Source organism: Dermatophagoides pteronyssinus, unplaced genomic scaffold, assembly GCF_027571235.1.
Source record: "Dermatophagoides pteronyssinus isolate colony J.1.1.1.1 unplaced genomic scaffold, Derpt_VIB-CSIC_2022.12 sq0004, whole genome shotgun sequence".
Taxonomy (NCBI): domain Eukaryota; kingdom Metazoa; phylum Arthropoda; class Arachnida; order Sarcoptiformes; family Pyroglyphidae; genus Dermatophagoides; species Dermatophagoides pteronyssinus.
This window is the reverse complement of record NW_027461528.1, coordinates 1,586,829-1,600,649: the sequence shown is the minus strand read 5'-3', so window position 1 is coordinate 1,600,649 and position 13,821 is coordinate 1,586,829. Positions and strand designations below refer to the sequence as shown.

The window sequence follows — 13,821 nt, the reverse complement described above, 5'->3', positions numbered from 1 at the left end:
ATCATTAAAAAATGATCAATTAATCAAATGATGATAAGGATAACCACTTATTATTGACCTTCAATCAATCAAAAAAACTTTATTTGCAAAAAATAGAACAATTAAGAACTACAAAAATCAATAAGAAAACAATTTTTATTATCGGTAATTCAAGGAATATCTTTTTGTACATGAGATTTTTGATGCATACAATATGTAATACCTTGATCCCATACACGTTTCAATATTTGATCAACTAGATTTCGTTTATCTGAACAATGATACCAAACGGTTAAAGCATCATTACAATTAGAATCTGGTGGTGGTTCTTGACCAATAGTTTTACACATTTTACAATTCAATTTATCATGTGTATCACTTTTGGTATTCAATTCTAATCGAAATAATTCTTTTAATTCGGAAAGAGAAAAATGTCTTTCCACTTCTTCTTCTTCCATATTATCGATAACACATGTACTCAATGCACGTTTATGTGTTTGACGTTGAAAAATTTTCTCTTCAATTGTACCGGTAGTTAGTAAACGATAAATATAACATTGTTTACGTTGTCCATCACGCCATACTCGAGCCATTGCTTGACCATCATTAGCCGGATTCCAATCCGGATCATACATAACCAAACGATTTGCACCGATAAGATTTAGACCACAACCACCTGCTTTACTACTTAACATAAATATAAAATCCATACTATTTGGATCATTAAATGTTTCAACAATTTTTCCACGTTTCTTTATCGACATAGTACCATCTAAACGTACATAGCGATAATTTCTTGAACGACATAATTTTTCAAATAAATCCAATGTTTGTGTATAATTGGATACCAAAACAACTTTATCAGTGGTTTCACTTCGAATATATGCCAATAACATATCTAATACTTTTAATTTTCCCGATAATGTTGGCTCCACTTGACGACTATTAAATGAACGAAAATCATCAGGAAAATGTTTCAATAAGAAATCCAGATCGGAAGCATTTTTTCCTTCTTGTTTCTTTTTCTGATTTTCAATGATCATATCGTAAGCTAATTGCGGACTATTACATAATTTTTTGAGGAATGTTATTGCAACTAATGATGCATTTCCACCACCACGGCTGCCTGTAGAATGATGATCCGGATTGTCGCGTATAACTTTAGCAAGTTCTTTTGAATTAAGAAATTCTTGATATATTCGTAGTTGTAATTCAGTAAGTCCACAGCAAACAATTTGTTCAATTTTAACCGGTAAATATTTGGACAAAATATTTGATGTTCTTCGTATCATAATTTTATTGACTAAACCGATTAATTCGTTTAATCGTTCTTGTCCACGACGTCTATCATCATCGGTTGCATCGGCATCACGTCCTTTTAAAATCGGATTTTCATAATGACGACGAAAATCGGCCGAAGTTCCCAATAATCCAGGACATACAAATTGTACGAGACTAAAATATTCTAAAAGATCATTTTGAATCGGTGTTCCGGACAATAGAACACGACGTTTAGCACGAATTTGATTCAATGCTAAATAGGTTTGATTTTCTTGATTTTTAAGTCGATGGCCTTCATCACATATTACAAGACCAATATCACCTGTATGTAGAATATTAGTATGTAGACGAAATGTTTCATATGATATGATCAGAATAGGTTGACAACAACGACGACCTGATGTTGTTTGAATGAATGATGAAAGTTTTCGATCAATTTCTTCTTTCGAACCACCATCAATAGCCAATGCATTGATACGACAACCAAGCCATTTATTGATTTCATTGTACCAATTTTTTACTAAACTACTAGGCGCAACAATTACAGCTTTATCGATAGTAGCTCGTGCATCTGGCCCTTGTCGTAAAAGTGTCCAACATAACGTTATACATTGCAATGTTTTACCAAGACCCATTTCATCGGCCATAATACAACCAAATTGATCGGTGATTTTTAAACCGGTCACACAATCCCACATGAATTTGACGCCTTCACGTTGATGAGGTCGAAGAACATTACATAGAACAGGATCAACCACTACATGAACTTTATAATCTTTGTTTGTTAATTTCTCCTGTGCATTTATTGGTGGTGGTTCATACAATATCAGTGCATTCGGTGCATCTGGATCAAATAATGGCCGTCTGGGTCCGGTTAATTTAACTCCTAATGATCGATATGATGATCCTGATCATACATATCCAAAATAGAATCATAAGTTCAAATAAAACAAACAAAAAAATCATCAAAACAAACCTGCATAATTATCAATTGGAATTTTAAATGGACGATTCAAAATTTTTTGAATGAGATCATTATGTGATTCACGTTCTCGAAGAATATCATCAACAAGTTTTAGATTTGGCCGAAATGTAAATGAATTTTTTACAGATATCAATGCTACACGACGAGTTTTACATGAACGTTTTGGATTATGTCTTACATTATCATCCTCTGAATTAAGATGACTAACACCGTTTGTAATCAATTGATTTTCATTATTATCCGTTTGGCCTAAAGATTTTCGTTTGGCAACAATCGATGGAACTTTACTTCGAAGCATTTTTTTTGAAGTTCGATGATGAAATCGAATGTGTGAATTTTCAAAACACTAAAATTGTCCGCCTTTTTGCAGTTGCTGTTCAAAAAACGTTTTTTTACAGCGTAACCTCGATTAACACAATGAACGTTTTCGAATATTCTCATAGAAACCACCATGAATTTATAAGCGAAATATCACCGTCGATCGATTCTGTTCATAGAATATAGGACTTGAAGTTTTGTTTATTTGATTTGATAGTTTCGTGAAATTTTAAGTAAAAACAAAATGGATGTAAGAATTATTTTAGAATTTTATTACAAAACATTAAAATACTTTTTTAATTAATAGGAAATTAGTTCAATCATATCTGACGGTCGCGAACAAATTCGAACAAAAGAGCCGGGTTTTTTGGTTAAAACACATTGTAAACGTGAAAAATCTAAATTTTTCATCAATGTTTGTCATTCACCTGTGGTATGTTTCAAGTTCTTATGAATTTCAGTGTTGATTATTTTACGCTTTATCGTAGATATCAGCACCAACTTTACTATTGGATGAAAAAGATCTTCATGATCTGATTGCTCAAGAAAATTATGATGAACTATCAAAATTTACCATACCATTAGTATTGGAACGTTTAGAATCGACAAAAGACAAGAAAAATGAAACGGCCAAAATGACACATGTTATTATTAACAGTCGATTTTATGAACAAAAAATTCGATCATCAGAAATTTATAAAAATTATCTTGTCTATGTTATAATCGAAACGGTGAATGCAAAATTTAATATCCATTTGGACAATACCGGATTTGTTATATTGAAAAATCGAAAATTTCAGCTAACCGATTCGAAACGAGAATTTCCAAAATTTATTGATTCTTACATACCGCCCAATATACTGAATCGACCATCAATTGAAGATGATGATATACTTACACGATTGGATGAAAAATTGACTATTGATACGAATCAAACTGTGGGACATGTTACAGATGATGATCATGATTCTGATCATGAAAAACTAAATAAAAATCTAATTATTATGCTCGATATAGTCAAGGAAACTATAAAGATTAAAATGAAATTGGAACGACTTGGAATTCATTTAAAAATGAATGATGATCATGTTATCATTTTTGATTCTGCAAATAATAATAATGTAATCCTACGAGAATTTTATCTACCAATTCGAATCCGACCAGAAAAGGCTAAAGCTTCAATTTCATCATCAATTTTATCAATTGAATGTCCAGTAGTTTCATTATGATAATTTAAAATTTTTTTTATTAAAATTGAATGTTTATAATGTTTCATTATTGTTATAATACACTATTGAATTTGATAAATTTAATTTTAAAGAGAAAAGTGTTCGAGTAAAACATTATCATTCAGTGTTTGGATAAAAATTCCGGTTTTGCTCGAATCTTCTGAGCTGTTTGTTTTGGTTGTTGTTTTTGTTGTTGTCAGTGTCGAACGATGAGCCAGTGATGGTGAATTCATCAGGTGTTATTATTGTTCAGTGTAGAAATAATCATGCCTAAAGGATCATCATTTGAATTATCATCATTATTATCCAGATGTTTATTGAATGGATATCAACCGAATATTGATCGATTAAAATCATATCAAATACAGAAAATTCGACGAAGATTAAAATTATTAGAACATTATCTAATTAATTATAGTGTTTGTCATTTGAAATGGTTTGAAAGATTACCAAATGGATTTCGTGGCATTGTTTTTGCATTCAATCATGGCCTTATATCATCAATATGTTTTGATTCGGATTATCAATCAATCATCTATGTTGGTCATGATCACATTGTACCGAATAAATTATCATCAAAACGAATTTCAAGTATTGAAATAACCGATAATGCAGTGATCATAGCATTTGTTGAGCCATTTATCGCTATGATCGAATTTGATGATTCGATTGATTTAGGTCCGAAATTAAAATTTAAGAATAATTATCGTTTAAAACATTTAGAACAATTGGGTGGCCATAATAATGGTCGTGGTATGGCAAAACGTAATATAGCCATATGTGAATCTGTAAATTTGGCATTATTATGGTCAAATCGAATGCCACATCGACCGATTAACAAGTTGTTGCCCATCACACCAACTGTTCGACCAACACAACAACAAATAGAAAAAAATCTTGCCTTATTAACTTTGGATGACTTTCGACTGATTGAATTTGATCATTCGATTAATGGTGAAATTTTACAGGTAAAATCCTTTCTTGTGAACATTTTAATTACTTTTTTCCCTTTAACTTGCAGGCCGATTTCGTTACAAATGATCGTGGTAAATTTGGTGTTTTACATAAACAAAAAACATCCGTTTATAACCTAACTTATTCATTGTTTGAATGTATCGAACCAAACGGTGATAATGTTGTTCCTAATGACTGTGGTCCGATTAAATTGTTGTTCGAGATTGGTATACCATTGGAAAAACTTTGTTTCGGTGCGGAATTTACTAGATTACAGGATAAAATCCTATTGCTATGTGATGATGAATCCGTTATGTTATTCAATATTGAGCAGAATGTTCTTTATGCTTTGAATTCAAGTAAACCAATCTGTCATATGGCTATGTATCCATTGGATTCATTATTCGTTACATGCGATCCTAATGGTTCAATATCATTCTATGATATTGCTTTTCAGAATATTATACACTCCAGAAATTCAATATCGAACGATTGTCATCCAAATTCTAACATGTCCGTCAAACGATTACAATTCCTATCGGCTGATATACTTGTCGTATTGATGGTGGAAAATCGTCGTCAAGATTCAATCGATACAATCGGTCATTCACAACAGCCAATATCATCGATTTTACGAACAAAAGATTCGATAAATCATCATATGACTACCACCTGTTGCATGAAATTATATCATCTACCTTATCGTTTATCATTCAAACATCTTATCAATGAATATCTTTATCGAAAACAATATGAAGAATCATTAAATGTTCTTCGTACAATCAATTGGAATTGTTCCAGTGAACAGGCATACCATTGTTTGCATATAATATTTCAACATCTCATCACTGCACCATTATCATCCGTTCCCAATGGAGATGTTGAAAAAACAATCGATAAGTATATTGAATCAACATTGGCCACATTTTTATTACCGATGACACCGATTGATTATAAAATTTTCGAACAAATTCTACCCGATATTCGTCAATTGGCAATTCGATTTTTTTATCATCTTGTACGTAATGGTTCATTTGAAAAAGCATATCAATTAGGTATTGAACTTAAATCAACACGATTATTTTTATTGTTGGCACAATTATCTCGAATGAATGGTCAACTGGAATTGTCGAATAAATCTCATGAACAGGCACGAAAATTATTGAATTGAATCAAATTTGATTCATTTTTTAAAAAGAAAAACCAACAATAGATGGTGCTTTTTTCGTAAATTCAGTGCAATAAAAAAAAATATTTGTTTGTCGAATTCAAATTTTTTTTCCTATCATAAATCTATCATTTTCATATAATAAATCAATTAATTCATTAAAATTATTCACAAATTCAGGCATAAAAGAGAAACCTGAACCAATTCCTTCTTTCTTTTTTTCAGTCTACCATTTTAGTTTTTGATGCTTTCGACATACATTTCTCACATGACTGGTATTTGTAGGGCTTTGTTTTTTTTTATTTTTCGGTTTTCTGGAACATAATCAACAAGATGATTGGGATGAGGATAGTGATGATGATGACGCATGCTTGATTCTTTTTTTTTTTTTGGGGTATTCAGATATCGACGATATCAGTATAACGGATGTGAAACGAAACCAAATCATTTCATAATAAAATTTTTTCCAAATAGTGTATGATGCAAACATGATATTCTTTTTCTTCTTCTGAGAAATCTTTTTGAAAAAAAAATCTTCTTTCATCATTCACAACTGTAAATTTATTGGGAAATTTTCATTATCTATTAATTAATGAAAATTTCGAGTTTATCAATAATTTCCAAATCAAAGGTAAAGTCAAAGTTTCTTTGCTTAAATTTGCAATTCAAGATCAATTTCAATGTATTGATTTTATATGAAATCCAACCAAATTTATTCCATTGCATGTTTTTTTAACCGTTTGTGTTTTGAATTAGGGCTAAATTTCAAAAAATAAAGTTGAAAATTTAAAAAATTCTGTATATTTCTCTATATGCGGTTAATAGAAAACCAAACCATCTTTTTTGTTTTGTGAACCTGACCTACGGTAATCAAAAAAATAAATAAAATAAATGAATGAATGAACGAATTTTGTACACTAAAATAATTGAAATGCTATCTTTGTTATAAGTATGAATTTTTTTTCTTCAATATTCCATTCATTGATTCCTCTTCTCTCTTCCTTGTTATCATTTTGACATTCTTGTTTTTCTCCCCCCTTCCACACTTTAATAATGTCAGCAATGAATTATTGAATGACAAAAATTCTTGAATGAAAAAAAATGTGTGAAAAAAAACGAAATGCCAAAAAAATATTCCCGTCCACTACAGGCCCGAATAATAATAACGTTGAAAGATAAGAAACTCGTTGTCTGGTTGAAATAACAAAAGAAAGAAAAAAATTGGATTTCTTTCCTTATTTTATATTCACTTTATCATTTATCGTCAAATTCAATCATATGGATCTAACAAACGATGACGATATGGTGGTTGTTGAAGAAAGAAAGGAAAGAAAGGAAAGAAAAATTCCATTCTTTTTCTTTCCATTTAAAAATATGAAATGATGCAGTGTATGGTCCACCACCACCGTCATCATCGATAATGAACATCATCATTGAAAATCGATCTTTCCTATCGTTTATTCGTAAACAAACTTTTTTTTTGATATTTGAAATCGAATCGATTGACCAATCAATAATAATCAATAATAAATGCGTGTGTGTTTTAAGAAATGTAATTAATATTCATCCGGTTATTATTATTGTCAATTTTTGATAATAATAATAATTATTGATGATCATTTTGGCCTTTGATGCCTTTTTCATGATCATTGAGATTAAATTTCTATCTAGCAAAAAAATGATGATAATAAATTCTATTTCAATAATAATAATCAAATTTATTTCTTCTTTTTCTCTTTTTGCTCACTTGCGAAACCAAGAATTTTAGTTTAATTTTTTGTTGTTGTTGTTGTTCGCTTCTTATTCTATACATTCGTATCATGATCATAATGATCATTATAATCATAATTGAACTTGTTGTCATATCGAATATTTTTCGGGTTGTTGTTTAGATGATTTGATGTTGTTGTTGTTGTTGTTAGTGAAGAAGCAGAATTTGGCGAAAAAACTTGACTTTTTATAAAAGGATAGTCATAGTCAGTATATGTGTATTGTTATCACCATTATTATATTCAGTGTAGATAGTATTGATAACAATAAAAATGAATAAATCGATGAATGTGATGAAAATTGGCAAAAAAAAAAAAAATTCATGATTGGTTGGTTGGAATTTTCTCTCGTTTTTCGTTTTGCTTTTTTTCTTTTGCCATCCACCTCTTTTTTTTATCATTATGTTTATCACATTTCTATTATCATCATCATCATCATCAGTAAGGGTAGCCCGAATTTCCGCTTATTGCTTTTTTTCACATAATAGATAACCGTATTGATGGTCCATATAGTGTATGTATTTTTTTCGGGTCGTCCATCAGAATTTGGCCCAGGCCAAATCAATAGAAATTGAATTTCAAATAACACTAGGCAACGAATAATGATAACGACGACGACGAATCATTTTCATCCATTTTTATTGAATTTATATCATCCTTTTGTTGTTGTTTTTGCTGTGTATTGAAACTAGAATAAGAAAGAGAATTTTTTTCTTCTCTTCTTCAAATTGAATGCCATCGACAATCTCTCGATCCCTCATCATAAATGTTGTCGTCATGGGCACACAATATACACGATGCTACGAAACAATGAATGAATTGGTTGGTTGATGATGGTTAACGTGAATGATGATGATGATGAGAAAGTCAAGTCGATTATATACAGGACATTATTATTATTATCATTCGATAATATAATGGGCAAATAATTGTTCCACAATAATCGGATTGATTTCTGTTCTCTGTTCCGTTTTTTTCATCATTTTCATCTTTTTATTATTATCAATGAGAAGTATATATATGTGGAACAATGGAAAAGCACTCTATAACTTTTCCCTGAATTCAATGATTATTATTTAACTTAATTTAGTATTTGAGATAATTCTGTTGAAAGACAAGAAAAAAAAACACACACACACAGCGATTTAACCTAACAAGATGTATGTTATACAACAGAATCTTTGATTATCGATATCGATGATGATAAGAATGATGATGATGATGATGATAATTATGTTCGTTCATGCAGAAATTTAGAAATTAAACTCTAAATGAATCGATTTATTTCAACATAATAAAAATAAAATAATTATAAAATCTTTGCCTGAATTTGACAATATTTTTCGATAATGAATTCTTCTTTTTTTCATTTTCGTTTTCTTTTCTCAAACATTGATCGATTATCCCATCGATAACACCAGTTTATTATCATGTTTTGAATTTAGAAAAACAAAAAAAACATTGAAAATCAATCAATAATTTGTTTTATTTTGCAGTTAACTTTTGTTATTTACATGGTATCCGAATTTAACTTTTTCAATTCATCTTCATTATTGTCTTTTTGGGTTTGAAATAGTTTATAGTTCATAGTCGATAACATCATTTTCATTTTCGTTCATTAAATACAAAACAATTAATAATGCAAAATAATTCAACAACAACATCATCTCAACAACAAACAAATTCTTCCAATGAACCATCAACAGTATGGGAAAAATTGGAATATCTTCTAAGCCAATGTCGTGATTCAAGAAAATTAGTATTGGTTATTGTTGCTATTGGTCTATTATTGGATAATATGCTGCTCACTTCCGTTGGTATGTAATCGATGATTTTTTTTTCTAAATTGTAAATGAAAAATTCTTTTCATTTATCACCATTATTATGATGATTAGTGCCAATAATACCGGCCTTTCTATATGAATTAAATCATGAAAAAGATTTGGCTAAATTGAATGAATCATTAGCAACAACAACAACAACATCAACATTAACAACACCGATTAATGGAAAATTATCACAAATTGATCAAACATTTTTACAACAATCACAATTATTAAATCGATTGTTTTTTGCACCAAATTCACCGTTAGCAAAAAAATTAAATCCAGAATGTGAAAAAGAGGTTTGTTAAATGTTTAGATATTGACCAACCAACAAACCAACAATTTCATTTTCATTCACAATCCAAACAGCTAGAAGATTATCTAATCAATAATGTTGAAACAACAACTATGACGGATGATGATTCGGCAACAACTAGAATGAATAGAATCACGACATTATCAGCAATTGATGCACATGAACTTCGACATAAAGAGCTTGTCAATGAAAATACTGAAGTTGGTGTCATGTTTGCATCGAAACCAATCGTGCAGGCTATTACCAATCCATTTGTCGGTCCATTGACCAACAAGTAAGTTGTTGTCGGATGTTTTCTTTTTTGATCAACAATCACGAATTATCATTCAATTTTTTTGTTGTTGTTCTTTATCACAATATAAAAGAATCGGCTATTCAATACCATTGTTTATGGGACTAATATTGTTATTTTTTTCCACAATGAGTAAGATGATTTAATTTTTTTTTCTTTTCAATAAAGAAAATCGATTATAAAGAATTTAAATTTTATACAACCTTACAGTTTTTGCCGTCGGTTCATCATATGCTACTTTATTTATGGCACGTTCATTACAAGGAATTGGTTCGGCATTTACAAGTGTAGCCGGTATGGGACTTTTAGCCGACAAATATCCGGATGATCGTGAACGAGGTAATAGTATGGCAATTGCATTGGGTGGCCTTGCATTAGGTGTACTAATTGGACCACCATTTGGTGGTATAATGTATGAATTTATTGGTAAAAGTGCACCATTCATTATATTGGCAATGTTCGCTCTATTGGATGGTTGTTTACAGCTGCTTGTTTTACAACCAAAAGTTGTACGTGAAGAACAGGAAGGTGCATCATTGTTGACATTGATTCGTGATCCTTATATTCTTGTGGCCGCCGGTGCTATCACGTTTGCCAATATAGGTATGATTAATCGGTTGTCAATCAAATTTAAATTGATTTTTTTTGTTTTGTTTTATTCATTGTAAGGAATTGCAATACTTGAACCATCGTTGCCTTTATGGATGATGGATACTATGGAATCATCAAATTGGGAACAAGGTGCTGCATTTTTACCCGCATCAATATCCTATCTAATTGGTACAAATATATTTGGACCATTGGGACATCGAATGGGTCGATGGCTTGCATCTATGTGTGGTTTAATTATTATTGGCTTAGCATTACTTTATGTTTGTATCACCATATCTGTTGTAATCATTATTGATAATCTTTCTTTTCATTTAGATTCCTATGGCCACCGATCTTTCCGAGCTTATTGTTCCGAATGCATTGATTGGATTTGCCATTGGTAAGTGTGATTCATTGTTAATTCATTTAATTTAACCTGTTTTTGTATGTCGAATAATAAATAGGAATGGTCGATAGTAGCATGATGCCAATGCTCGGTAAATATTTTGAATGTTATTTAAAGTTTCACTGTTCTAATCATTTTTACTTGTTTTTTTCTGAAAGGATATTTGGTTGATATCAGACATACATCGATTTATGGTTAGTTTTTTTCAAAATTAAATTTATCTGATTCACACTGAATGATTTTTATTCACCCATCAAACTACAGGTAGCGTTTATGCAATTGGTGATGTAGCATTCTGTATTGGATTCACTATTGGTCCGGTTTTATCTGGAACTCTTGGTAAATTTTGTTTCAAAATTCAAAATATTAAATATTAACATTAATCTTAATCTTATTTTTCTATAGTATCATGGTTTGGTTTTACCGGTTTATGTACAACATCAGCATTTATAAGTTTTGCATTTGCACCTTGTATGTTAATGTTACGTAATCCACCATGTACAAATCAATTTACAACAAAATCACAACAAACACAATTATTGAATAATCAAGAAGGTGCTGTAAAATATGTAAGCTATACAGATGATCTTGATTCACCGGATATTGAATCATCATCTGTTATTGGTGGCGGTAGTAATGTTACTGGTTATTCAAGAAACAAATCATTCGATATGGTTCCATAGTGTGTGTTTTTTCCCCAAATAATCTCTCATCAAAATTAAATTCATTTTTCAATTCAAGAAAAAAAAAATCAAATTTCAAAACACAAACATCACACACACACACATCACTCAATTTGGTTATGAATGATAGATTGCTTTCTGGATAATTTTTCGAATGAAAAATTCCGGCAATCTTTTTTTTTTGTCAAATTCTTTTAAAGTTTTTTTTTGCCAAAAAACAAATCTAATAGCTTTTTTCCCCATTCATATTCTGCAAATGTTTTTTTTTTTTTGAATTGTTCAAAATTTGTTTCACAAATCATCATTATAATACCTATTTAAGACTTTTTTTTCTAGTTTATGTATTCAAGTTAGGCGCCAACAAATGGAAAAAAAGGACTTGTTGTTGTTGTTATTGACGATGTCTTTATATTCTAAAAATAAAAAAACGAATGAAACAAGATAAATTAAAAACAATTTTAATGACAACGAAAAAAAAACAACCAAACAACAACAACAACAAAAAACCAGACAAGTTGTTGTTGTTGTTTTTCCAACCCAAAAAATTCATTGTGGAATATATTTTTGCTGCTGTTTGTGTGATGAAATGATCGGTCGAAAATATTCATCATATAGAATGATCGTCAATCATTGTTTGACATGTATAAAATTCTTGTTATGTTTTTTCGTCTTTCATTGAAGAATAAAGAAAATTCGGTAGAAACAGAATAAAATGAATGATTATGATTGATTGATAAGTCTTGTTGTTCATCATCATCATCATCATCATCATCAATCGATATGAATGTTTTTTTGTCAAAATTCTTCTTGTTTCTTAATTTGTTTGTCAAAATTCCTTTTTAACGTTAAATTTATACCATTTGATAATTAACTTGAAATGGTGGTAAGAAATGGTGACAATAATAATTTTGACAATTTAAATTATTTTTATACAAGACATTTTTCTTGAAAACCAAAATCGAAATTCTAGTTGTTATTCCTCTCCCCCCACCAAAAAAAAAAAATATAGAACAAAAACGAAAACTTCCAAGTGATGAATATATCAGGCTAACCAAATTATAAAACAAAAACAAATTGATTTCCTGTTGTTGATGACATGATGATATTTCAAAAAAATAGAAAAAAAAATCTTATATCAATTCAATGTGGGTAGATTGGTTGGTTGTTGTTGTCATTATTTCGTATTTTTACCCACGATTTTTCGCCGTAAATATATGGCTGCTGCTGCTGCTGCTTGATTTGCTTGTTTTCAATATTTTCCAAAAAAAGATTATTCATTTTTTGTTTGTTTTTGTTTTTGTTTTGGTCAATTTAATTTTTCAATATTTAAATAATAATAATGTTGAAATAAAATTAAAATATAATAATTATAATTATAATTATATCAATATAATCAAAGAACATTGAATATATAATCAATATATAATATATTTATATAGAACATTAATATAATCATCATTTATAATAATAATAATAATAAGAGAGAGAGAGAGAGAGAGAGAGAGAAAGAGTATATAATCAATCAATCAATCAATAATTAATAATCGATAAGGTTATCAGGTCGCTTCACAAAGGATATAGATTTCATCCAAAAAAATAAAAAGAAGAAAATAAAGAATATTTAGGACATAAAAGGCTCATTTAGGTAATTAGGCAGAAAAAAAAATTTTCGTTTCGTTAAAAACAATTGGAACAAAAAAACAATAAGGATTTTTTTTCATTCAAATTAATTTCTGGAATGTTCAGTGTAAGTAGTTTCTTTTTTCGTTTTTTTGATTCAAAGAAAATTCTGGTAAAAACAACAGAGTGTGAGAGAGAGTGAGACAAACAAACAAGCAAACAACAATTATCAAGAAAAAAAAGTAGTGTGTGTTACCAAATAGGAAAAAAATAGGGATAGAAAAGATTTGAAAGATTTGAATTACAAAAAATTTAAATTAAAAAAAATTAGGTAACAAAAATATATGAATAAAATATCAAAAAAAAAAATCGAATGTGAAAATCAAACAATTTAGCAAAAAAAA

At 29.5% G+C, this 13,821-nt stretch overlaps 4 protein-coding genes across 4 annotated transcripts; 3 read left to right on the top strand and 1 right to left on the bottom strand.

The window, feature by feature from the left end:
* Positions 1 to 117: 117 nt before the first annotated feature.
* On the bottom strand, positions 118 to 2,661 carry LOC113798543 (DNA repair and recombination protein RAD54-like). Its single transcript, XM_027349098.2, has 2 exons — positions 2,237 to 2,661; positions 118 to 2,167 (listed from the first exon to the last, which is right to left on the bottom strand). Exons 1-2 carry the CDS (start codon positions 2,541 to 2,543, stop codon positions 150 to 152), a joined length of 2,325 nt encoding a protein of 774 aa, XP_027204899.2. The 5' UTR covers positions 2,544 to 2,661; the 3' UTR covers positions 118 to 149.
* Positions 2,662 to 3,838, top strand: LOC113798546 (uncharacterized). The gene is made up of 3 exons (XM_027349101.2): positions 2,662 to 2,813; positions 2,871 to 2,996; positions 3,052 to 3,838. The coding sequence occupies exons 1-3, from the start codon at positions 2,808 to 2,810 to the stop codon at positions 3,790 to 3,792; spliced, it is 873 nt and encodes a 290-aa protein (XP_027204902.2). The 5' UTR covers positions 2,662 to 2,807; the 3' UTR covers positions 3,793 to 3,838.
* Positions 3,839 to 3,930: 92 nt separating this feature from the next.
* Positions 3,931 to 6,081, top strand: LOC113798544 (WD repeat-containing and planar cell polarity effector protein fritz homolog). Its single transcript, XM_027349099.2, has 2 exons — positions 3,931 to 4,760; positions 4,814 to 6,081. The coding sequence occupies exons 1-2, from the start codon at positions 4,059 to 4,061 to the stop codon at positions 5,915 to 5,917; spliced, it is 1,806 nt and encodes a 601-aa protein (XP_027204900.2). The 5' UTR covers positions 3,931 to 4,058; the 3' UTR covers positions 5,918 to 6,081.
* A 3,087-nt stretch (positions 6,082 to 9,168) lies between these two features.
* Positions 9,169 to 12,212, top strand: LOC113798507 (synaptic vesicular amine transporter-like). Its single transcript, XM_075819670.1, has 11 exons — positions 9,169 to 9,500; positions 9,579 to 9,808; positions 9,879 to 10,099; positions 10,191 to 10,249; positions 10,328 to 10,720; positions 10,787 to 10,989; positions 11,045 to 11,108; positions 11,173 to 11,205; positions 11,273 to 11,308; positions 11,379 to 11,453; positions 11,520 to 12,212. Exons 1-11 carry the CDS (start codon positions 9,323 to 9,325, stop codon positions 11,795 to 11,797), a joined length of 1,770 nt encoding a protein of 589 aa, XP_075675785.1. The 5' UTR covers positions 9,169 to 9,322; the 3' UTR covers positions 11,798 to 12,212.
* Positions 12,213 to 13,821: the final 1,609 nt, after the last annotated feature.